Below are 25,050 nucleotides of genomic sequence, written 5' to 3'. Positions count from 1 at the left end.
CCACAGCGGAGACATTTGGGGTTTTGGCTGGGGGGGGGGGAGGGGAAGGCAGGAGGTCCGGCCCTTCATTTGCCCTCCCAGCAAAAGACAAAGCCGCACAGCTCCGCATCGCCGAAGGAGGCTTAACCCCACCCCTCTGTCCCACCCCTCGGCCGTGGCCGGCAGAAGAGCGGGGATAGGCAGGAGGAAGTTATGCCGGATACGGCCGAGGGGTGGGACAGAGTGGTGGGGTTAAGCCTCCTTCGGCGATGCGGAGCTGCGCGGCTTTGCCTTTTGCTGGGAGGGCAAATGAAGGGCCGGACCTCCTGCCTTCCCCTCCCTCCCCAGCCAAAACCCCAAATGTCTCCGCTGTGGCAGCTGCTACAATAGGCTTCCTCGCCTTTCGCCTGTTTCAGCTTTCCATCCATCCACGTCACTTCGCCGCTAAATCGTATGGCAGCAAACAATCTTTGGGGTTTTCGCTGGGGGGAGAAGTAGGACCTTCCTAACTTCCCCCCCCCCCCCCAGCGAAAACCCCAAAGATTGTTTGCTGCCACACGATTTAGCGGCGAAGTGACGTGAAGGGATGGAAAGCTGAAACCGGGCTGTTTCAGCTTTCCATCCATCCACGTCACTTTGCTGCTAAATCGTATGGCAGCAAACAATCTTTGGGGTTTTCGCTGGGGGGAGAAGTAGGACCTTCCTAACTTCCTCCCCCCCCCCCAGCGAAAACCCCAAAGATTGTTTGCTGCCACACGATTTAGCGGCGAAGTGACGTGAAGGGATGGAAAGCTGAAACCGGGCTGTTTCAGCTTTCCATCCATCCACGTCACTTTGCTGCTAAATCGTATGGCAGCAAACAATCTTTGGGGTTTTCGCTGGGGGGAGAAGTAGGACCTTCCTAACTTCCTCCTCCCCCCCCAGCGAAAACCCCAAAGATTGTTTGCTGCCACACGATTTAGCGGCGAAGTGACGTGAAGGGATGGAAAGCTGAAACCGGGCTGTTTCAGCTTTCCATCCATCCACGTCACTTTGCTGCTAAATCGTATGGCAGCAAACAATCTTTGGGGTTTTCGCTGGGGGGAGAAGTAGGACCTTCCTAACTTCCTCCCCCCCCCCAGCGAAAACCCCAAAGATTGTTTGCTGCCACACGATTTAGCGGCGAAGTGACGTGAAGGGATGGAAAGCTGAAACCGGGCTGTTTCAGCTTTCCATCCATCCACGTCACTTTGCTGCTAAATCGTATGGCAGCAAACAATCTTTGGGGTTTTCGCTGGGGGGAGAAGTAGGACCTTCCTAACTTCCTCCCCCCCCCAGCGAAAACCCCAAAGATTGTTTGCTGCCACACGATTTAGCGGCGAAGTGACGTGAAGGGATGGAAAGCTGAAACCGGGCTGTTTCAGCTTTCCATCCATCCACGTCACTTTGCTGCTAAATCGTATGGCAGCAAACAATCTTTGGGGTTTTCGCTGGGGGGAGAAGTAGGACCTTCCTAACTTCCTCCCCCCCCCAGCGAAAACCCCAAAGATTGTTTGCTGCCACACGATTTAGCGGCGAAGTGACGTGAAGGGATGGAAAGCTGAAACCGGGCTGTTTCAGCTTTCCATCCATCCACGTCACTTTGCTGCTAAATCGTATGGCAGCAAACAATCTTTGGGGTTTTCGCTGGGGGGAGAGGTAGGACCTTCCTAACTTCCTCCCCCCCCAGCGAAAACCCCAAAGATTGTGCCTTTCTTTGTTGCGCTTCCACCAGCATGGCCTGGCTGGCAGCGGAAGATGTAACCGAGCTCACGGGGCTGGGCTCGGCTCCCCCTCTTACCAGCCCAGCAGGCAGCCGCCATGGAAGGCTCCGTTCCCTGTCGGCCACGGAGACCGGCCCCGTGGGCTCGTTTACATCTTCCGCTGCCAGCCAGGCAGCGCAACGAAGAGAGGCATTCGCTTTCCTCCCGCCGGCCCCTTAATCGGGCCGGTAGGGAACAGAATGGAACCAGCCCAGAAGCAATAGACGCAGGATCGGGCCGGCAGCAGGCGCAGGGCGAGGCAGCAGGTCTGCATCCTGGGCAGGCGGGCGGGCGGCGGGCGAGGAGGCGCGGCCGAGCGGCGACAGCGGCGGTTCTCCTCACTTCGGAGAGCTTCCTGGGCATGAAAACGCGCGAATCCAACAAGAACGAAAGCCAGGAAGCTCTCCCTGGCGGAGACCGCCGGCCCCTCAATCGGGCCGCCGTGACGGGGACCACTGGCCTGCCTAGCGGGATGGGAGGGAGGTGGAATACGGGAGGAGGAGGAAGAGGAGGAGGAGGGAGGAAGGAGAGAGAGAGAGAGGGAAGCCGCCCGGCTGTTTTTAAAGGTGACAGCCGGGCGGCAGCGTTTTTTTGCGGTTGTTTTTTTTTTGTTGCACGGATTAATTGACTTTACATTGTTTCCTATGGGAAACAATGTTTCGTCTTACGAACCTTTCGTGTTACGAACCTTTCCCTGGAACCAATTAAGTTCGTATCTTGAGGTTCCACTGTATATGATAAGTGAGAGAAAGGAAAGACAATTGGACAGGGGGCGAAAGGCACACCAGTGCACTTATGTACGTCCCTTACTGGCCTCTTAGGAACCTGGAGAGGTCAATCGTGGAGAGTCTAAGGGAGAAGTGTTGGGGGTTAGGGCTTGACACAATTGAGTCCGGTAATGAGTTCCACGCTTCGATAACTCTATTGTTGAAATCATATTTTTTACAGTCAAGTTTGGCGCGGTTCATATTAAGTTTGAATCTGTTACGTGCTCTTATGTTATTGCGGTTGAAGCTGAAGTAGTCATTGACTGGTAGGACGTTGCAGCATATGATCTTGTGGGCAATACTCAAATCGTGTTTTAGGCGCCGTAGTTCTAGGCTTTCAAGGCCCAGGATAGTTAGTCTATTTTCGTAGGATATTTTGTTTCGAGTGGAGGAGTGAAGGGCTCTTCTGGTGAAATATCTTTGGACATTTTCACGGGTGTTGATGTCTGAGATGTGGTATGGGTTCCAGACAGATGAGCAGTAGTCTAGGATGGGTCTGGCAAAAGTTTTGTAGGCTCTTGTGAGTAGTGTGAGATTGCCTGAGCAGAAGCTGCGTAGGATCAGGTTAACAACTCTAGAGGCTTTTTTGGCGATATTGTTGCAGTGGGCTTTAGCACTTAGGTCATTCGATATTAGTATTCCAAGGTCTTTTACAGAATGTGGGTTAGCAGTGAGAGATTGTTTATTCAGTTCGTATGTGCGGTTAGGATTCTTTTTGCCGATGTGGAGGGTAGAGCATTTGTTGGTTGATATTTGAAGTTGCCTACCTAAACAATTCTAACTGTTCATTCTAGTCACATCATCCTTTTTAATGGATGAGCCAACAGGTCATCAGCTTGTCTAGTTGAAAGATAAATGGCCAAGCTGTGTTTTATAACCGGTTTTCCACCTTCTGGAAATAATTGGGATAATAATCCCGAAGCGCTCAGCGGGGTTAATGCTCTGCATTCTTTGAACCTATTTTTTTTTTTAAATTGCAGCCAGGCTGACAGTTCTAAAAAGAATTACAACCTTAAATTAAAGACATCTAAGATTTGCTGCCGAGAAACTTTTAGCCATTGATACGGTAGCTGTTCCAAGGAACATGTTATTTTTCTACCTTCTTAAGTCCCTGAAAAAACGGTATTTTGGCTGAGGATAAAGTGACTTTGAATTTCATGGTGGGCCGAGTCCATTACTACCGTTTTCCTAGCTGGAATTAAAAATTATTTTTTATATTTTTTTTTAAATCCAGTCACTCATCATACCTTTTGTCATTGTCTGGGTCTTTGGATGAAAGCTATTTATCTCTTTTATCTGTCTGCTAAAGGATTTGGAAACCTTTTAACTTTCAAGGTCGGCGGCATTAAATCGGGCAGAAGGGATTTGAGGAAAGTAGCAGAGATTATTAGCTCTGGCCTAGAAGAAATAAGCTGTAAAGTCTTGCACGTTCACCGCCGATTGGGCTTAAATCTCCCGTAAGGTTGCACATGCCTGTGTGAATTGATGCTGAAGACAGATGTTTATCTGATGCAGCTTTATGTTGCCTGCGTTAGGAAGGGGCTGTTTTATTTTTTTTAAAAAGTATAATTGCTCTTAAAGAAGGAAAAACAAAGCTGAGATAATTGGCATGAAAATATACATACATTGACAGAGAGAACAAAACGAAGATAATTAGGATTAAAAATATATACGTTGTCAAAGAAAAAGAAAAAACTAATGGAAAAGTACTTTTTTTTTTTTAAGGGAATTATAACACAGGACAAAAGAAAACTATGTACAGTGGTCCCGCATCTTACGAACTTGATTCGTTTCGTGACGAGGTTCATAAGTAGAAAAGTTCATTTGTTTCCCATAGGAATCAATGTAAAAGCGAATAATGCATGCAATCCCAAAACTCACCCCTTTTGCCTTGCGCCACTGGGAATCCCCGCCTCCGGACTTCCGTTGCCTGCCGAAGCGCCCGTTCTTGCGCTGCTGGGATTTCCCTGAGGCTTCCCTCGTTGGGATTCAAAGCAGCGCCGGCAAAAGAAGGGAATCCCAGCAGCGCAAGAACAGGCGCTTCGGCAGGCAACGAAAGTCCGGAGGTGGGGTTTCCCAGCGGGGGTAGCCTCAGGGGAATCTCAGCAGCGCAAGAACAGGCGCTTCGGCTGGCAATGGAAGTCTGGAGGTGGGGTTTCCCAGTGAGGGGAGGCTCAGGGGAATCCCAGCGCTTTGGCTGGCAATGGAAGTCTGGAGGTGGGGTTTCCCAGCGGGGGTAGCCTCAGGGGAATCTCAGCAGCGCAAGAACAGGCACTTTGGCTGGCAACAGAAGTCCGGAGGTGGGGTTTCCCAGCGGGGGTAGCCTCAGGGGAATCTCAGCAGCGCAAGAACAGATGCTTCGGCTGTCAATGGAAGTCCGGAGGTGGGGTTTCCCAGCAGGGGTAGCCTCAGGGGAATCTCAGCAGCGGAAGAACAGGTGCTTTGGCTGGCAACGGAAGTCCGGAGATGGGGTTTCCCAGCGGGGGTAGCCTCGGGAATCTCAGCAGCGCAATAACGGGCGGCTTCGGCTGGCAGCAGAAGTCCGGAGGCGGGAATTCCCAGGGAGGGGAGGCTCAGGAGAATCCCAGCAGCGCTTCGGCTGGCAACGGAAGGCCGGAGGCGGGGCATCCCAGCGGCGGCGGCTTGGGTTCCTAAAGTGAAAATACTTTGGAAGAAGAGACAAAAAAAATCTTAAACACCGGGGTCATATCTCAAAATGTTCGTTAGAAGAGGCATTCGTAAGACGAGGTAGCACTGTACATTTAAATAAATAATTAACAGAATAAGTGGGTTAGAAAGGACCTGCTGACGCGTGAAAGAATTCAGCGATTTTTGCTTCCGCGCATGTGTCTTTATGCGAGCATGCGCAGAAGCCAAATCTCGCCTGGGGACCTGTCAGAGATGCGCAGTGGCATGTGCCTCCCAAACATTGCTACCGGAGGGTAGCACCTGACCGTTCCGGTAGCAGCTCATCACTGGTGTGGGCTCATGCGCACACTTCCCGCAGGTGAGGAAAAAAGGTTTGCCATTTTTGGTCTAGGCCTAAGGTCTCCTGCTTGGCCATGGGCTTGAAGTAGATGACCTACAAGCAGTTGCGGTTTTTGCTACCGTTACGGTAAAGGATGCCACACCGCTAGCGATCGCTGTGCTATACACATGCAGTTTCGGTTATCCCAGTATGTTTTGGCTTCTGCGCCTGCTCAGGAAGCAAACTTTTCTGAGGGGATGCGCGCGTGAGAGAGATTTTGGCCATTTTGTGCTTCTAGGCAGCGCACCGGTAGCGGCAGTGGTAGGAATCTGCCCCTGCCTACAAAGTCCCGCCCAATTCTGTTAATCTGTAATCTGAACGAAATTCCTCCCTTGATAATCTCAGCAGGGAAACGCTGAGGAAACTTCGGGGCCTCTAGTTCGATTTGGAGGCCGTGTTCGGCGCCTGTTTTTGACGGAATCCCTGCCTTGCAGGTGCCTGGTGGAACGGCTGGAGAACATGCAGAAAAACGTCCTGGGGAACGGATCCTCTCAGTGCCTGCTGTGCGGGGAAGGCCTGGGGTTTTGGGGGAGTACGGCGGTGTTTTGCCAAGACTGCAAAAAGGTAAGACCCCTCTTCGGCTTCACATACCAAAAGGGGTTGTGCATGGTTGGGCTAGCATATATGCACATGCCCACCCCTCCCCCCACGCATGCACAACCCTGCCACTCCATCCCCCGTGCATGCGCACAGGCCTTATGAAGCCTGGTAGGCGAAAAAAATCCCGAAACGGGCAAACCAGAAGTTTGGGAAAATGACTTCCGGTTTGCCAATGTGCTGTTTTTTGCACTTCGGAGGGTTCAAGGAAGCTTTCGGAAACTTCAGATTGTGCAGAATGCGGCTGCGAGAGCAATCATGGGCTTCCCCAGATATGCCCATGTCTCATCAACACTCCGCGGCTTGCACCGGCTGCCGATCAGTTTCCAGTCACAATGCAAAGTATTGGTTATGACCTACAAAGCCCTACATGGCATCGGACCAGAATATCTTCGGGACCGCCTTCTGCCACACGAATCCCAGCTACTGATTAGGTCCCACAGAGTGGGCCTTCTCTGGGTCCCGTCGACTAAATGCCATCTGGCGGGACCCAGGGGAAGAGCCTTCTCTGTGGTGGCCCTGGCCCTTTGGAATCAACTCCCCCCCAGAGATTAGAACTACCCCCACCCTCTTTGCCTTTCAAAAGCTCCTGAAGACCCACCTATGTCGCCAGGCATGGAGAAATTGATATACCCCTAGCTACTATGGTTTTATGTATGGTCTGTTAGGTTGTGTGATTGTTTTTCTTTTTTTATAATAAGGGTTTTAAATTGTTTTTAACATTAGATTTGTACATGTTGTATTGTTGTTGTGAGCCGCTCCGAGTCCTTGAAGAGGGGCGGCATACAAATCTAATAAATAATAATAATAATAATAATAATAATAATAATAATAATAATAATAATAATTATTATTATTAATTATCTCTCCTACCTTCTGACAGCTCATATCAATCAAAGCAGGAATTCTGCAGTTAATTAGGCTATAGATTAACAGCCTCGTAATTATTCTTGGTCCTCCCTTTGAACTGTTAAAATTAACATTTTGGATGATTCCGCCTACAGGTTTTCTACTTTTTCTCTCTTTTAAAAAAAAAATTGATGTTTTAATTAACTGACAATAATATCTGCGAAATGTTATTTATTTGATTTATATTTATTTATTCTCTCTCTGTCCAGCTTTTACTGATTTTAGAGGAAAAGCTGTTTCCTGGGTGATATAGCAAGGTTGCTTTTTTTAAAAAAAAATTACTGTAGCGTGTCTGGATGTCTCTGTCTCTTTGTGGATGTGTTTTATAAGTAATGACGAAGGAAAAACACGCTAATGGCTTGGCCAATTTTATAAGCTCCCACAAGAGGGAAGGCTTGGTATCCCAACGCAATTTAGCACGGTGGTATTTTTATAAGAGATAATAAGCGAAGTGAGAAAAAGTGGAATTTGGGTTCCAAAGAAAGAATGCAAAATCACTCTGCAAAGCTCAATGTATTCGCTTTCACGGCCACCATTCATTTAGCAACCGAGTGGTGCGGTGGGCCTAGAGGTGTCTCACAATCAGGAGGCTGCGAGTTCGATCCTAGGTAGAGGAAGATATTTCTCTGTCCCTTGGCACATTGAGAATATGTCTGCTGAATATAACTCTGCATCAGCGACAGGAAAGGCATCCACCCGTTTGGCGGGTCCCAGGGGAAGAGCCTTCTCTGTGGCAGCCCCGACTCTCTGGAACCAGCTCCCGCCGGAGATTAGAACTGCCCCCACCCTCCTTGCCTTTCGTAAACTCCTTAAAACCCACCTTTGCCGCCAGACATTGGGGAACTGAGATATCTCCCCTGGGCCTATACAATTTATGTATGGTATGTTTGTGTGTATGTCTGCTTAATAACGGTTTTTTAAAAATGTTTTTAAATTATTAGATTTGTCATGAATTGTTTTATTGCTGTTGTGAGCCGCCCCAAGTCTACGGAGAGGGACGGCATACAAATCTAATAAATAAAAATAAAATAAATACTCAGCTCCATTCGGTTGTCCAGACCTACAAGGTCTCTTCCAGGTGAATTCTGATTGGTTGATTGATTGAAGTTGAGCCCCTTAAATACTGAAGTTTCAGGTTTCAAGTTTTATTGGATTTATATGCCGCCCCTCTCCGAAAACTCGGGGCGGCTAACAACAATCATGAACAATATGCAATAAAATCCAATACTAAAAGCAAATTAAAACCCCTTAATATATAAAAACCAAACATACATACAAACATACCATGCATACAGTTGTAATGGCCTAGGGGGAGAAAAAAGTCTTAATTCCCCCATGCCTGGCGGCAGAGGTGGGTTTTAAGTAGCTTACGAAAGGCAAGGAGGGTGGGGGCAATTCTAATCTCTGGGGGGAGTTGGTTCCAGAGGGCCGGGGCCGCCACAGAGAAGGCTCTTCTCCTGGGTCCCGGCAAGTGGCATTGTTTAGTTGACAGGACCCGGAGAAGACCCACTCTGTGGGACCTAACTGGCCGCTGGGATTCGTGCGGCAGAAGGCGGTCCCTGAGGTAATCTGGTCCGGTGCCATGAAGGGCTTTATAGGTCATAACCAACACTTTGAATTGTGACCGGAAACTGATCGGCAACCAATGCAGACTGCGGAGTGTTGGTGTTACATGGACATTTTTGGGGAAGCCCATAATTGCTCTCGCAGCTGCATTCTGCACGATCTGAAGTTTCCGAATACTTTTCAAAGGTAGCCCCATGTAGAGAGCGTTACAGTAGTCGAGCCTCGAGGTGATGAGGGCATGAGTGACTGTGAGCAGTGACTCACAGTCCAGATAGGGCCGCAACTGATGCACCAGGCGAACCTGGGCAAACGCCCCCCTTGCCACAGCTGAAAGATGGTTCTCTAATGTGAGCTGTGGATCGAAGAGGACGCCCAAGTTGCGAACCCTCTCTGAGGGGGTCAATGATTCTCCCCCCAGGGTGAAGGACGGACAGATGGAATTGTCCTTGGGAGGCAAGACCCACAGCCACTCCGTCTTGTCTGGGTTGAGTTTGAAGTCTGCTATCATGGCTCCCCTTTTCATTAAACTAGCCATGGTCAGTTCCTGCAACCGTTCTTCATATGTTTTAGCCTCCAGTGCCCTAATCGTCTTTGTTGCTCTTCTCTGCACTCTTTCTAGACTCGCAGTGGTTGTCAACCTTTCTAATGACGTGACCCCTTAATATAGTTCCTCATGTTGTTGTGACCCCCAACCATAAGTCTAGCGCCAATTCTCCCAACACAGCTTTAAGCTGATTGGCAGGAAACATAGAAACATAGAAATATAGAACTCTGACGGCAGAAAAAGACCTCATGGTCCATCTAGTCTGCCCTTATACTATTTTCTGTATTTTATCTTAGGATGGATCTATGTTTATCTCAGGCATGTTTAAATTCAGTTACTGTGGATTTATCTACCACGTCTTTGGACCCGTTCAATTTTGTCAATATCTTTCTGTAGATGAGGTCTCCAGAACTGAACACAGTATTCCAAATGGGGTCTCACCAGCATTCTATATAGCGGGATCATAATCTCCCTCTTTCTGCTTGTTATACCTCTAGCTATGCAGCCAAGCATCCTACTTGCTTTCCCTACCACCTGACTGCATTGTTCACCCATTTTGAGACTGTCAGAAATCACGACCCCTAAATCCTTTTCTTCTGACATTTTTTGCTAGCACAGAATTCTTTAAAATGGATGGATTTCCACTCCCAGAATCCCCCATTCAGCATGTTTTGAAGATGGGTGGACTTCAACTCCCAGAATTCCCCAGCCAGCAAGATTTAAGAGGGAAGGACTTCACCTCCCAGAATTCCTCAGTCAACATTCTTTCATTCTAGGAGTTAAAGCCCATCATTAAAGGGCCAAGGTTGAAAAACTGATCAAAATTATCTCCATTGAGAAAGAGCAAATGCAGATATCCACCATCACCACTACCACCACAATTTATTTATCTATTCGATTTTTAAAAAATGCCGCCCTTCTCCTTAAACTCAGGGTGGCTTACAACGTGTTAGCAATAGCACCTTTTAACAGAGCCAGCATATTGTCTCCACAATCCAGGTCCTCATTTGACCCACCTCGGAAGGATGGAAGGCTGAGTCAACCTTGAGCGATGATGAGATTTGAACTGCTGACCTGCAGATCTAGCACTCCGCTTTAGTGGCCTGCAGTACAGCAGGGGTCCCCAACCACCGGGCCGCGGACCAGTACCGGGCCGCGGGGCATGTTGCACCGGTCCGTGGAGTCAGCAGCTGCCGGCCCTCATGCCGCCACCCCCCTCCCTCCAGCGCTTCGCCTCCCGCCGGGCAAGAGGCCTCGGGAGGCAGGTTCTGCCGGCCACAGGACGATGGATGGGACAGAGGGGCGGGAAGGACCGAGAGGCTCAAGCCTCTTTTGGCTTCTGCCGCGGGGCGCTTTTGCGTTTTTGGCTGGGGGGAGGCAGGAGGGCCAGCCTGACCCCCTCTCTCCAGCGCTTAGCTCCCGCTGGGCAAGAGGGCTTGGGAGGCAGGTTCTGCCGGCCACAGGACGATGGCGGGAAAGAGGGGCGGGGAGGACCAGCACCCCCATGCTTAATCCCGCCCCCAACCACGCCCCTTTCCGCCCCCACTGGGCCATAGAAAAATTGTCTTGCTGAAACTGGTCCTTGGTGGAAAAAACGTTGGGGACCACTGCAGTACAGCACTCTATCCACTGCACCACCATTATAGAAACATAGAAGACTGACGGCAGAAAAAGACCTCATGATCCATCTAGTCTGCCCTATTTTTTGTATTTTATCTTAAGATGGATGGATGTTTATCCCAGGCATGTTTATAAATTCAGTTACTGTGGATTTACCAACCACGTCTGCTGGAAGTTTGTTCCAAGCATCTACTACTCTTTCAGTAAAATAATATTTTCTCACGTTGCTTTTGATCTTTCCCCCAATTCACTTCAGATTGTGTCCCCTTGTTCTTGTGTTCTCTTTCCTATTAAAACACTTCCCTCCTGAACCTTATTTAACCCTTTAATATATTTAAATGTTTCGATCATGTCCCCCCTTTTCCTTCTGTCCTCCAGACTATACAGATTGAGTTCATTAAGTCTTTCCTGATACGTTTTATGCTGAAGACCTTCCACCATTCTTGTAGCCCGTCTTTGGACCCGTTCAATTTTGTCAATATCTTTTTGTAGGTGAGGTCTCCAGAACTGAACACAGTATTCCAAATGTGGTCTCACCAGCATTCTATATAGCGGGATCATAATCTCCCTCTTCCTGCTTGTTATACCTCTAGCTATGCAGCCAAGCATCCTACTTGCTTTCCCTACCGCCTGACTGCACTGTTCACCCATTTTGAGACTGTCAGAAATCACTACCCCTAAATCCTTCTCTTCTGAAGTTTTTGCTAACACAGAACTGCCAATACAATACTCAGATTGAGGATTCCTTTTCCCCAAGTGCATTATTTTTCATTTGGAAACATTAAACTGCAGTTTCCATTGCTTTGACCATTTATCTAGTAAAGCTAAATCATTTACCATATTACAGACGCCTCCAGGAATATCAACCCTATTGCACACTTTAGGGTCATCGGCAAATAGGCAAACCTTCCCTACCAGACCTTCCCCTATGTCACTCACAAACATAGGAAGGTCAGAGGGACACCCCCACTGTAAACACCTGATTGGTCGGATTGGAAAAATATGTTCCAAGGCGCCAGAATAGAAATTTTAGTTCCTGACACCAGGGGAAATGTGTACAGTGATCCCCCGCTCGTTGCGAGGGTTCCGTTCCAGGAGCCCCCGCAACGAGCGGGTTTTCGCGAAGTAGTGATGCGGAAGTAAAAACACCTTCTGCGCATGTGCAGATTGTGTTTTTATTCCCACAGCGCTAGCGAGGAGCCGAAGATTGGGGGCGGCGCGGCTGTTTGCCGCCGGCATGGAGGGCTTCCTAGCAGCCCCCCAAACCCGGGTTGGGGGTCCGGGGGGCGCTGGCTCTCGCCGCTTTCGAGCTGAATCCGGGAGCGAATTCGCTCCCGGATTCAGCTCGAAAGCGGCGAGAACGAACGGCAAGGAACGCCTTTTCCACGCCGTTCATTCTCGCCGATTTCGAGCTGAATCCGGGAGCGAATTCGCTCCTGGATTCAGCTCGAAAGCGGCGAGAACGAACGGCAAGGAACGCCTTTTCCACGCCGTTCATTCTCGCCGATTTCGAGCTGAATCCAGGAGCGAATTCGCTCCCGGATTCAGCTCGAAAGCGGCGAGAACGAACGGCAAGGAACGCCTTTTCCACGCCGTTCATTCTCGCCGATTTCGAGCTGAATCCAGGAGCGAATTCGCTCCCGGATTCAGCTCGAAAGCGGCGAGAACGAACGGCGTGGGCGGGCGAAGGGCGGGCGGCAGCGAGGAGTTTGCGTGGGCGGTGGGGAAACTCCTCGCTGACGCCAGCAAGAGGGGGAAGACCCAGGGAAGCCGCTGCCATCTACGCATGCGTGCCCGGCACGCATGCGTAGATGGTATTTTTGACTTCCGGGTTGAAAAATAGCGAAGTACCCTGTTCGCAATGGTTGGGGACGCAATAAACGGGGGATCACTGTATTTCCTCATGGTCTTAGGTGACCCCTGTGAAACGGTCATTCGACCCCCAAAGGAGTCCCGACCCCCAAGTTGAGAACCACTCTCTAGAGGTGTGGTGTCCCCCAACGATAGGTCTAGCGCCAGTTCTTCCAACAGAGCTTGAAGCTGATTGGCAGGAAGGTCAGAGGGACCTCCCCCACTGTAAACGCCTGATTGGTCAGATTGTAAAAATATGTTCCAAGGCGCCAGAATAGAAGCTTTAGTTCCTAACACCAGGGGAAATTTGTCTTTTCCCCCGTGGCCTTAGGTGACCCCTGTGAAACGGTCATTCGACCCCCAAAGGAGTCCTTACTCTCAGGTTGAGAACCACTGTCTAGAGTCTCCACGTCCTTTTTTCATAGTGGCGACCAAGACTGAATGCTGTATTCCAAGTGTGGCCTTACCAAGGCCTTATAAAGTGGTATCAACACTTCCCATGAGCTTGATTCCATCCCTCTGTTGATGCAGCCTAGAACCGTGTTGGCTTTTTTGGCAGCTGCTGCACACGGCTGGCTCCTATTTCAATGGTTGCCACTAGGACTCCAAGATCCTGGAGTTGTCCATTTTGTCAACCTATTCTCCAAAGCCCCTGAAGGCAGGATAAGAAGCAATGGGTGGAAACTAAACAAGGAGAGAAGCAATTTAGAACTTAGGAGAAATTTCCTGTTAGAACAATTAACCAGTGGAACAGCTTGCCTCCAGAAGTTTTGAATGCTCCAACACTGGAGGTTTTGAAGAAGAGATTGGATAACCATTTGTCTGAAGTAGTGTAGGGTTTCCTGCCTAAATGGGGTGGGACTAGAAGACCTCCAAGGTCCCTTCCAGCTCTGTTTGTATGTACAGTATTCTGAAGCCTCTCACAGTTACTGCTTTTGAGCCAGGTACGCTCTTTTCTGTCCCCGTCCATTCGGTTTTTCTTGACTTAATAATAATAATAATAATAATAATAATAATAATAATAATAATAATAATAATTTATTAGATTTGTATGCCGCCTCTCTCCGAAGACTCGGGGCGGCTCACAACAGTAATAAAAACAGTATGACAATGGAACAAATTTAATAATAAAAATTATATAAAAAACCCCAACTGTTAAAAACCATACAGCACATACATACCAAACATAAAATATAAGAAAGCCTGGGGGAGATGTCTTAGTTCCCCCATGCCTGGTGATATAGGTGGGTCTTGAGTAACTTGCGAAAGACAAGGAGGGTGGGAGCCGTTCTAATCTCTGGGGGAGTTGATTCCAGAGGGCCGGGGCCGCCACAGAGAAGGCTCTTCCCCTGGGGACCGCCAAACGACATTGTTTGGTCGACGGGACCTGGAGAAGGCCAACTCTGTGGGACCTTATCGGCCGCTGGGATTCGTGCAGTAGAAGGCGGTTCCGGAGGTATTTTGGCCCAAGACTGACCCTCCAGGTTGACTCTTTTTCAGCCTGCAGTTGCTCTTCCGCATCCTACTGCTGATACAGCTGCCAGCATTAATTGACAGGTGCCAAGGGAAGATGGTTATTCTATCTGGCTAGGGGAATTGAATTCTTCCCCTTTTAAAAAAAAAATCTCTCTTTATTGAGCCCTCCGTTTGATTTTATTCCTTCTGTTCGGGCCTCGTAGCTCTTTTGAAATCTTTCTGAACTGCTTTTGCCCTGCGGGCTGATTGGGCTTGTCCAGATGGCTTGGGAAAAACAACGGCTGTCTTTTTAATTTTTTTATTTTGGCTGGCTGGTCTTGAAATCAGAAGAGGTGAAGACATGGACCCGCAAAGGCTAACATTGCCTTGGCGGTTCATCCTAGGCATCATCAGAGTATCCTTCCCCTGGAGTGAGGAGAGTATGGGGATTTTGCAGTATCCTTTGTGGATGCTGTCAAAGTCCCTAGTGAACGCAATGTCTTCAGAAGAGGCTAAGAGCAACCCAGCCGTTTGGGGTCACCCACGGACGCGAATCCTAGAAAGAAGAACCTGGACACATTCTCTCTCTGGGTGAAGTGACATAGTGTAGAGCCAGGTACTCCTTTTTATTTGGGAACATAAGGAAATGGGGGATAATTACATATACATGTCAAATGATACATCCAACAACACAACTTCAAACGTATCTTTTGAGTTCTTCCTTTCCCATAGATATCAAGAAACAATTTCCTGGAAAACTCTCTGAGATCAGATGCTTTTCACACCTAATTTCTCTGAAGTCTTCTTCCTTATCTTGCTAATCTTCCTTAATCACCCTGTGCTGTTGTATGCTTTAGGCAATGTAAATTCCCCCTTTGATCCTATAACGTGTCCTGTCCAGAGTGGTGAAAACTTTGTTAGATGTTTATTTGAGCCCCTTTTGTTTCCCTGTAGTGAATGGGGATTTTGCAGTATCCTCCCCCGGGGAGTGGGGAAAGAATGGGGATTTTGCAGTATCCTCCCACTGGAGTGAGGAAAGAATGGGGATTTTGCAGTATCCTCCCACTGGAGTGGGGAAAGAATGGGGATTTTGCAGTATCCTTCCCCTGGAGTGGGGAAAGAATGGAGATTTTGCAGGATCCTTCCCCTGGAGTGGGGAAAGAATGGAGATTTTGCAGTATCCTTCCCCTGGAGTGGGGAAAGAATGGAGATTTTGCAGGATCCTTCCCCTGGAGTGGGGAAAGAATGGAGATTTTGCAATATCCTCCCACTGGAGTGAGGAAAGAATGGAGATTTTGCAGTATCCTCCCCCGGGGAGTGGGGAAAGAATGGAGATTTTGCAGTATCCTCCCCCGGGGAGTGGGGAAAGAATGGGGATTTTGCAGTATCCTCCCCCGGGGAGTGGGGAAAGAATGGAGATTTTGCAGGATCCTTCCCCTGGAGTGGGGAAAGAATGGAGATTTTGCAGTATCCTTCCCCTGGAGTGGGGAAAGAATGGAGATTTTGCAGGATCCTTCCCCTGGAGTGGGGAAAGAATGGAGATTTTGCAATATCCTCCCACTGGAGTGAGGAAAGAATGGGGATTTTGCAGTATCCTCCCCCGGGGAGTGGGGAAAGAATGGGGATTTTGCAGTATCCTCCCACTGGAGTGGGGAAAGAATGGAGATTTTGCAGTATCCTCCCACTGGATTGGGGAAAGAATGGGGATTTTGCAGGATCCTCCCACTGGATTGGGGAAAGAATGGGGATTTTGCAGTATCCTCCCACTGGATTGGGGAAAGAATGGGGATTTTGCAGGATCCTCCCACTGGATTGGGGAAAGAATGGAGATTTTGCAGTATCCTCCCACTGGATTGGGGAAAGAATGGGGATTTTGCAGGATCCTCCCACTGGATTGGGGAAAGAATGGGGATTTTGCAGGATCCTCCCACTGGATTGGGGAAAGAATGGAGATTTTGCAGTATCCTCCCACTGGATTGGGGAAAGAATGGAGATTTTGCAGTATCCTCCCACTGGATTGGGGAAAGAATGGGGATTTTGCAGGATCCTCCCACTGGATTGGGGAAAGAATGGAGATTTTGCAGTATCCTCCCACTGGATTGGGGAAAGAATGGGGATTTTGCAGGATCCTCCCACTGGATTGGGGAAAGAATGGGGATTTTGCAGGATCCTCCCACTGGATTGGGGAAAGAATGGAGATTTTGCAGTATCCTCCCACTGGATTGGGGAAAGAATGGAGATTTTGCAGTATCCTCCCACTGGATTGGGGAAAGAATGGGGATTTTGCAGGATCCTCCCACTGGAGTGGGGAAAGAATGGGGATTTTGTAGTATCCTTCCCCTGGAGTGGGGAAAGAATGGGGATTTTGCAGTATCCTCCCACTGGAGTGGGGAAAGAATGGAGATTTTGCAGTATCCTCCCACTGGATTGGGGAAAGAATGGGGATTTTGCAGGATCCTCCCACTGGATTGGGGAAAGAATGGAGATTTTGCAGTATCCTCCCACTGGATTGGGGAAAGAATGGGGATTTTGCAGGATCCTCCCACTGGATTGGGGAAAGAATGGGGATTTTGCAGTATCCTCCCACTGGATTGGGGAAAGAATGGGGATTTTGCAGTATCCTCCCACTGGAGTGGGGAAAGAATGGAGATTTTGCAGTATCCTCCCACTGGATTGGGGAAAGAATGGGGATTTTGCAGGATCCTCCCACTGGAGTGGGGAAAGAATGGGGATTTTGTAGTATCCTTCCCCTGGAGTGGGGAAAGAATGGGGATTTTGCAGTATCCTCCCACTGGAGTGGGGAAAGAATGGGGATTTTGCAGTATCCTCCCACTGGAGTGGGGAAAGAATGGGGATTTTGCAGTATCCTTCCCCTGAAGTGGGGAAAGAATGGGGATTTTGCAGTATCCTTCCCCTGAAGTGTAGAAAAAATGGGGATTTTGCAGTATCTCCCCCTGCCATGCCCACCAAGCCACGCCCATAGAACTGGTAGGGAAAAAAAATGAATTTCAGCCCTGCTCCAGAGGTCCTCTGCTTCCGACCTTCCGTAATTTCAGGTAGGCCCTTTTTTTAGGTCTCTCTGAGGGCAAACCGTCCTAAAAATAACGATTTATGACCGTTTTTCACACTGACAACCATTGCACCAACCCCTCTGGCCACGTGATCAAAATTCGGGCACTTGGCAACTGGGTTCATATTTATGATGCTTCTAGCGTCCCGGGGCGCGCGCATGTGATTCCCTTTTGCGACATTCCCAGATGGCTTTCACCCAAGAAAGCAAATTTGCTCAAGGACCACACAACGAAGCAGTGGAAGTGATGTGCAGGTGCCTGGAGACTGTTGGGGCCTGTATGGGTGTCAACAAGCTCAAACTCAACCCAGACAAGACGGAGTGGCTGTGGGTTTTGCCTCCCAAGGACAATTCCATCTGTCCATCCATTACCCTGGGGGGAATTATTGACCTCCTCAGAGAGGGTTCGCAACTTGGGCGTCCTCCTCGATCCACAGCTCACATTAGAGAACCATCTTTCAGCTGTGGCGAGGGGGGCGTTTGCAAAGGTTCGCCTGGTGCATCAGTTGCGGCCTTATTTGGACAGGGAGTCATTGCTCACAGTCACTCATGCCCTCATCACCTCGAGGTTTGATTACTGTAATGCTCTCTACATGGGGCTACCTTTGAAAAGTGTTCGGAAACTTCAGATTGTGCAGAATGCGGGCGCGAGAGCCATCATGGGGCTTCCTAGATTCGCCCACGTTTCTACAACACTCCGTGGCCTGCACTGGCTGCTGATCGGTTTCTGGTCACAATTCAGAGTGTTGGTAATGACCTTTAAAGCCCTTCATGGCATTGGACCAGAATACCTCCGGAACTGCCTTCTACCGCACGAATCCCAGCGGCCGATAAGGTCCCACAGAGTTGGCCTTCTCCGGGTCCCGTCGACCAAACAATGTCGTTTGACGGGCCCCAAGGGAAGAGCCTTCTCTGTGGCGGCACCAGCCCTCTGGAATCAACTGCCCCCGGACCCTCCTTGTCTTTCGCAAGTTACTCAAGACCCACCTATATCGCCAGGCATGGAGGAACCAAGACATCTCCCCCAGGCTTTCTTATATTTTATGTTTGATATGTATGTGTTGTATGGTTTTTAAATTGTTGGGTTTTTTAAATGTAATTTTATTATTAGATTTGTTCCATTGTTATACTGTTTTTATTGTTGTTGTGAGCCGCCCCGAGTCTTCGGAGAGGGGCGGCATACAAATCTAATAAATTGAATTGAATTGATTCACTTAACAACGGGGCCCAGAAGACTTGCAAAATCGGGGGGAAACATACTCAACTACTGCCTTGCTTAGCAGCGGACATTCTGGTCCTTGGTCGTAAGTTGAAGCCTGCCTGGAAACTTGGGGGGGGGGGGGGGTTCTTGGCAGTTCATATTTATAGCTTTCAACTTCTTCCTTTGCAGGAGGCAAGGTGTTTTTTTTCACAATTTTGGAGTTTGGTGCTTTTCTCCTCCACGCCCCAGACTCTCTGGTGTCACCAGGTTTTGGATTGATTGATGTTTCTCTCTTGTCTCCATAGAAAGTTTGCACCAAGTGTGGCATAGAGACGTCGGGTGCCCACAAACGGCCCGTTTGGTTCTGCAAGATCTGCAGCGAGCAGCGAGAGGTGAGTTGTGGGATGGGACCACGACTCTGCTGATAATATGTTTGTGGTATGTTTTTAATATGTTTGTGAGTGATATAGGGGAAGGTTTGGTAGGGAAGGTTTTCCTATTCTAAAGTGCGCAATAGGGTTGATATTCCTGGAGGCGTCTGCAATATGGCAAATGATTTAGCTTTACTAGATAAATGGTCAAAGCAATGGAAACTGCAGTTTAATGCTTCCAAATGTAAAATAATGCACTTGGGGAAAAGGAATCCTCAATCTGAGTATTGCATTGGCAGTTCTGTGTTAGCAAAAACTTCAGAAGAGAAGGATTTAGGGGTAGTGATTTCTGACAGTCTCAAAATGGGTGAGTAGTGTGGTCGGGCAGTAGGAAAAGCAAGTAGGATGCTTGGCTGCATAGCTAGAGATATAACAAGCAGGAAGAGGGAGATTGTGATCCCCTTATATAGAGCGCTGGTGAGACCACATTTGGAATACTGTGTTCAGTTCTGGAGACCTCACCTACAAAAAGATATTGACAAAATTGAACGGGTCCAAAGACGGGCTACAAAAATGGTGGAAGGTCTTAAGCATAAAACGTATCAGGAAAGACTTCATGAAGTCCATCTGTCTAGTCTAGAGGACAGAAGGAAAAGGGGGGACATGATCGAAACGTTTAAATATGTCAAAGGGTTAAATAAGGTTCAGGAGGGAAGTGTTTCTAATAGGAAAGTGAACACAAGAACAAGGGGACACAATCTGAAGTTAGTTGGGGGAAAGATCAAAAGCAACATGAGAAAATATTATTTGACTGAAAGAGTAGTAGATCCTTGGAACAAACTTCCAACAGACGTGGTTGGTAAATCCACAGTAACTGAATTTATAAACATGCCTGGGATAAACATCCATCCATCTTAAGATAAAATACAAAAAGTAGGGCAGACTAGATGGATCATGAGGTCTTTTTCTGCCATCAGTCTTCTATGTTTCTATGTTTCTATAATGGTGGTGCAGTGGATAGAGTGCTGTACTGCAGGCCACTAAAGCGGAGTGCTAGATCTGCAGGTCAGCGGTTCAAATCTCATCATCGCTCAAGGTTGACTCAGCCTTCCATCCTTCCGAGGTGGGTCAAATGAGGACCTGGATTGTGGAGACAATATGCTGGCTCTGTTAAAAGGTGCTATTGCTAACACGTTGTAAGCCACCCTGAGTTTAAGGAGAAGGGCGGCATTTAAACAAAATTGAATAGATAAATAAATTGTGGTGGTAGTGGTGATGGTGGATATCTGCATTTGCTCTTTCTCAATGGAGATAATTTTGATCAGTTTTTCAACCTTGGCCCTTTAATGATGGGCTTTAACTCCTAGAATGAAAGAATGTTGACTGAGGAATTCTGGGAGGTGAAGTCCTCCCCTCTTAAATCTTGCTGGCTGGGGAATTCTGGGAGTTGAAGTCCACCCATCTTTAAAACATGCTGGATGGGGGATTCTGGGAGTGGAAATCCATCCATTTTAAAGAATTCTGTGCTAGCAAAAATGTCAGAAGAAAAGGATTTAGAGGTCGTGATTTCTGACAGTCTCAAAATGGGTGAACAGTGCAGTCAGGCGGTAGGGAAAGCAAGTATTTATTTTATTACTTATTTATTACTTAGATTTGTATGCCGCCCCTCTCCAAAGACTCGGGGCGGCTCACAACACGTGGAAACAAATCATAAATAATCTAAACAGATTTAAAATATTTAACGATTTAAAAAAGACCCCATATACTATACACTCAGGCATACCATATATAAATTAAACATGCCCAGGGGAAGATGTTTCAGTTCCCCCATGCCTGACGGCAAAGGTGGGTTTTAAGGAGTTTTCGGAAGGCAGGAAGAGTAGGGGCAGTCCTAATCTCCGGGGGGAGTTGGTTCCAGAGGGCCGGTGCCGCCACAGAGAAGGCTCTTCCCCTGGGCCCCGCCAACCGACATTGTTTAGTTGACGGGACCCGGAGAAGGCCCACTCTGTGGGACCTAATCGGTCGCTGGGATTCGTGCGGCAGCAGGTGGTCTCGGAGATATTCTGGTCCAGTGCCATGAAGGGCTTTAAAGGTCATAACCAACACTTTGAATTGTGACCGGAAACTGATCGGCAGCCAATGCAGACTGCGGAGTGATGGTGAAACATGGGCATACTTAGGTAAGCCCATGACTGCTCTCGCAGCTGCATTCTGCACGATCTGAAGTTTCCGAACACTTTTCAGAGGTAGCCCCATGTAGAGAGCATTACAGTAGTCGAACCTCAAGGTGATGAGGGCATGAGTGACTGTGAGTAATGAGTCCCGGTCCAGATAGGGCCGCAACTGGTGCACCAGGCGAACCTGGGCAAACGCCCCCCTCGCCACAGCTGAGAGATGTTTTTCTAATGTGAGCTGTGGATCGAGGAGGACGCCCAAGTTGCGGACCCTCTCTGAGGGGGTCAATAATTCCCCCCCCAGGGTAATGGACGGACAGATGGGATTGTCCTTGGGAGGCAAAACCCACAGCCACTCCGTCTTATCCGGGTTGAGTTTGAGTCTGTTGACACCCATCCAGGCCCCAACAGCCTCCAGGCACCGGCACATCACTTCCGCCGCTTCGTTGACTGGGCATGGGGTGGAGATGTAAAGCTGGGTATCATCCGCATATTGATGATACCTCACCCCATGTCCTTGGATGATCTCGCCCAGCGGTTTCATGTAGATGTTAAATAGCAGGGGGGAGAGGACCGACCGCTGAGGCACCCCACAAGGGAGAAACCTAGGAGTCGACCTCTGACCCCCCACTAACAGCGACTGCGACCGGCCAGAGAGGTAGGAGGAGAACCACTGAAGAACAGTGCCTCCCACCCCCAACCCCTCCAGCCGGCGCAGAAGGATACCAAACTTCCAGCAGACGTGGTTGGTAAATCCACAGGAACTGAATTTAAACATGCCTGGGATAAATATATATCCATCCTAAGATAAAATACAGAAAATAGTATAAGGGCAGACTAGAGGGACCATGAGGTCTTTTTCTGCCGTCAGACTTCTATGTTTCTAATTCTGGGAGTTGAAGTCCACCTGTCTTTAAACCATGCTGGCTGGGGGATTCTGGGAGTTGAAGTCTATCCGTATTAAACCATGTTGCCTGGAGAATTTTGGGACTTAAATTTACCACGTTTGGAGACCCTTGCTTTAAATGGCAAGAAATGAACCAAGTGAGTGACACACACAGTGCTCTGGACTCCTTTGAGGATTGAATAATTTTTAAAAGTGATCCGTCTCTGATCATTGTTTCTTACCATGATATCAGCTACACGTTTATTGCTCCACGCTGTTTTCTCTTCTCCAATTTTAAAGGATAAACATTCCGAGGCAGGAATTCAGTCTGTTCTAATCCTTTAAGCACCAATTCACATTTAATTTTTTGTTTTTCCACGATGGAAAAAATAGGTTTCTCGCAAGGAGGGGAAATATCTTATCTGGCACGGTTTCCATAGGTCTAACCACTTTCGTGTGTGTGTGTGTGTGTGTTTGTGTTTAAAGTGCGCTCTCCGGGGATCTCGCTGAGTTTTTTATGAGCTTTTGCCGGCGGGCAGGAATTAAATTGAGTTTCAGGGTCTCTGCCTTTCCTTCTTTGACAATGGCTCTTCCTTTTGTGTGAGGTTGTATAGATTAAAGTGTGTTTTAATAACTTCCCTTCGTTCTCCAATCTTTGTATTAAAATCTAAATTGGAAGGAAAAGTGTGCTTTCGCCCAAAAGTGGACGGGGTGAAGTCGGTCACCGGCTTTCGTCTCCTCTTATCAACCGCGAGGTTTTGACCCTCTTTTAAACTGAAATTACTTTTCTCTTGGGTTGAATGTGTGTTTTCGGCTGGATGTGCAAAAACATTTCTTCCTTGGCTTTCTGTTGAATGCTTTTTGTACTTTTTGGGTACTTGGGTTACTATTAATATGATTAGTATTAGCTAATTAGCTGGCTTAATTTGCAGCAAATTCAACATGGCAAGAAATTAACACGTGGTTGTAAATCCCATTTGCTAGCAATAAATGATGACTCCATAGAGATGAAAAGTACAATCTTTACTTACAATTCTGTTGATTCGTGCATTTACAGAATGCAGGCAGAAAAGCTTATATTCCAGTCCATATTAATAGTCTCTGATGCTTCCATGTGCAGGGATAGAATAGAATAGAATAGAATAGAATTTTTATTGGCCAAGTGTGATTGGACACACAAGGAATTTGTCTTGGTGCACATGCTCTCAGCGTACATAAAATAAAATATACATTTGTCAAGAATCATGTGGTACGACACTTAATGATTGTCATAGGGGTCAAATAAGCAATGAAGAAGCAATATTAATAAAAATCTTAGGATATAAGCAACAAGTCACAGTCATAGAGTCAACATGGGAGGAAATGGGTGAAAGGAACGATGAGAAAAACTAGTAGAATAGAAGTGCAGATTTAGTAGAAAGTCTGACAGTGTTGAGGGAATTATTTGTTTAGTAGAGTGATGGCGTTCGGAAAAAACCTGTTCTTGTGTCTAGTTGTCTTGGTGTACAGTGCTCTGTAGCGACGTTTTGAGGGTAGGAGTTGAAACAATTTGTGTCCAGGATGCGAGGGGTCAGTCAATATTTTCCCCACCCTCTTTTTGACTCGTGCAGTCTACAGGTCCTCAATGGAAGGCAGGTTGGCAGCAATTGTTTTTTCTGCAGTTCTGATTATTCCTCTGAAGTCTGTGTCGATCCTGTTGGGTTGCAGCACCAAACCAGACAGTTATAGAGGTGCAGATGACAGACTCAATGATTCAATGATGGTTTTGGATTGTCCATCTTTGCACAGGAAAGTAGAAAGAGGTATTGATTGATTGATTGATTGATTGATTGATTGATTGATTGATTGTTAGAGTTGGAAGGGATCATGCGGGTCATCAAGTCCAACCCCCTGCCTAAGCAGGAACCCTATAGCATCCCAGCCAAATGGCAGTCCAATCTCCTCTTTAAAATGTCCAGAGTATTGAAGTTCACAACGTCCGCTGGTAGGTTGTTCCACTGGTTGATCGTTCTGACCGTCAGGAAGTTCTTCCTTATTTCCATGTTGAATCTCTCCTTGGTCAGCTTCCAGCCGTTGTTCCTCGTCCGGCCCTCCAGTGCCCTGGAGAATAAAGTGATCCCCTCCTCTCTGTGGCAACCCCTCGTATACCTGTAGACTGCTATCATGTCCGCTCTGGCCCTCCTTTTCTCTAGGCTATCCATGCCCAGTTCCCTCAGTCTCTCTTCGTAAGTCTTGGTTTCCAGTCCCTTAATCATCTTGGTTGCTCTTTTTTGCACCTTCTCCAGAGTTTCAATGTCTCTTTTGAAGTGTGGTGACCAGAACTGAATACAGTACTCCAGGTGTGGTCTGACCAGGACGTAGTAAAGTGGTATTAAGACTTCCCTGGTTTTGGAGTGTATTCCCCTGTTGATGCAGCTTAGGATTGTGTTGGCTTTTTTAGCTGCTGCTGCACATTGTTGGCTCATGTTTAGTTGATTGTCCACCAAGACTCCGAGGTCTCTTTCGCAGTCGCTACTGCTAAGAGGGGTTTCTCCCAGGTTGTATGTGTGTCTAGGGTTTTTTCTGCCTAGGTGAAGGACTTTGCTCTTGTCGATGTTGAACCTCATTTTGTTGGTGTGGGCCCACCGTGTTAGTCTGTCCAGGTCTTTCTGTAATTTGAGGTAGAAAGAAGTGTCAGAAGGGAGGAATTATCTACTCTGTAGTTGTGTATACAGTCTGCAGAGTACATGCCCCTTTTGGACATCAAAAGGTGACACTGGTCAGTTAATTGCAACCTGACCATAGAGATGTGTTTTCAAGACAGTGCAAGCATGCGGTGGTGGTAGAAAGCCAACACTTTTTAACGGCTAACCCTTGAGTTAGGACCTCAATTGAGTCCAGTGGCTCAGCTAGAGAGTTCTTCAGTGAGCCTTGCCCCCTTGAATGACCTTCTTTGTTGTTAAGTGAATCACTGCGGTTGTTAAGTGAGCAACACCGTCGTTAAGCGAACCAGTGGCTTCCCCATTGACTTAGCTTCTCAGTAGGTCACAAAAGGGGAATTACACAACTCCAGGGATGCTGCAACCATGTGAATTGATTGTCACATAAAGACGATAGAATAAACAAATAAAAAATTATACATATATACATATACATATTACTGTGTTTCCCCCAAAATAAGACCCTAACCAGAGGAATAATAATAAATAATAATAATAATAATAATAATAATAATAATTATCATTATTATCATTATTATTATTATTATTATT

General features: G+C 47.7%; 1 protein-coding gene across 1 annotated transcript in view; it reads left to right on the top strand.

The window, feature by feature from the left end:
* The window catches only part of LOC139155946 (double C2-like domain-containing protein beta), a 295,913-nt gene that overhangs the window by 20,542 nt on the left and 250,321 nt on the right, over nt 1-25,050 (top strand). The window contains exons 5-6 of the mRNA XM_070731359.1: nt 5,990-6,119; nt 18,674-18,760. Coding sequence (XP_070587460.1) covers nt 5,990-6,119; nt 18,674-18,760 — 217 coding nt within the window. The remainder of the gene's footprint in view (nt 1-5,989; nt 6,120-18,673; nt 18,761-25,050) is intronic.

The sequence above is a fragment of the Erythrolamprus reginae genome, chromosome 1 (genome assembly GCF_031021105.1).
Source record: "Erythrolamprus reginae isolate rEryReg1 chromosome 1, rEryReg1.hap1, whole genome shotgun sequence".
Classification (NCBI taxonomy): domain Eukaryota; kingdom Metazoa; phylum Chordata; class Lepidosauria; order Squamata; family Dipsadidae; genus Erythrolamprus; species Erythrolamprus reginae.
This window is presented reverse-complemented; position numbering and strand designations above follow the sequence as displayed.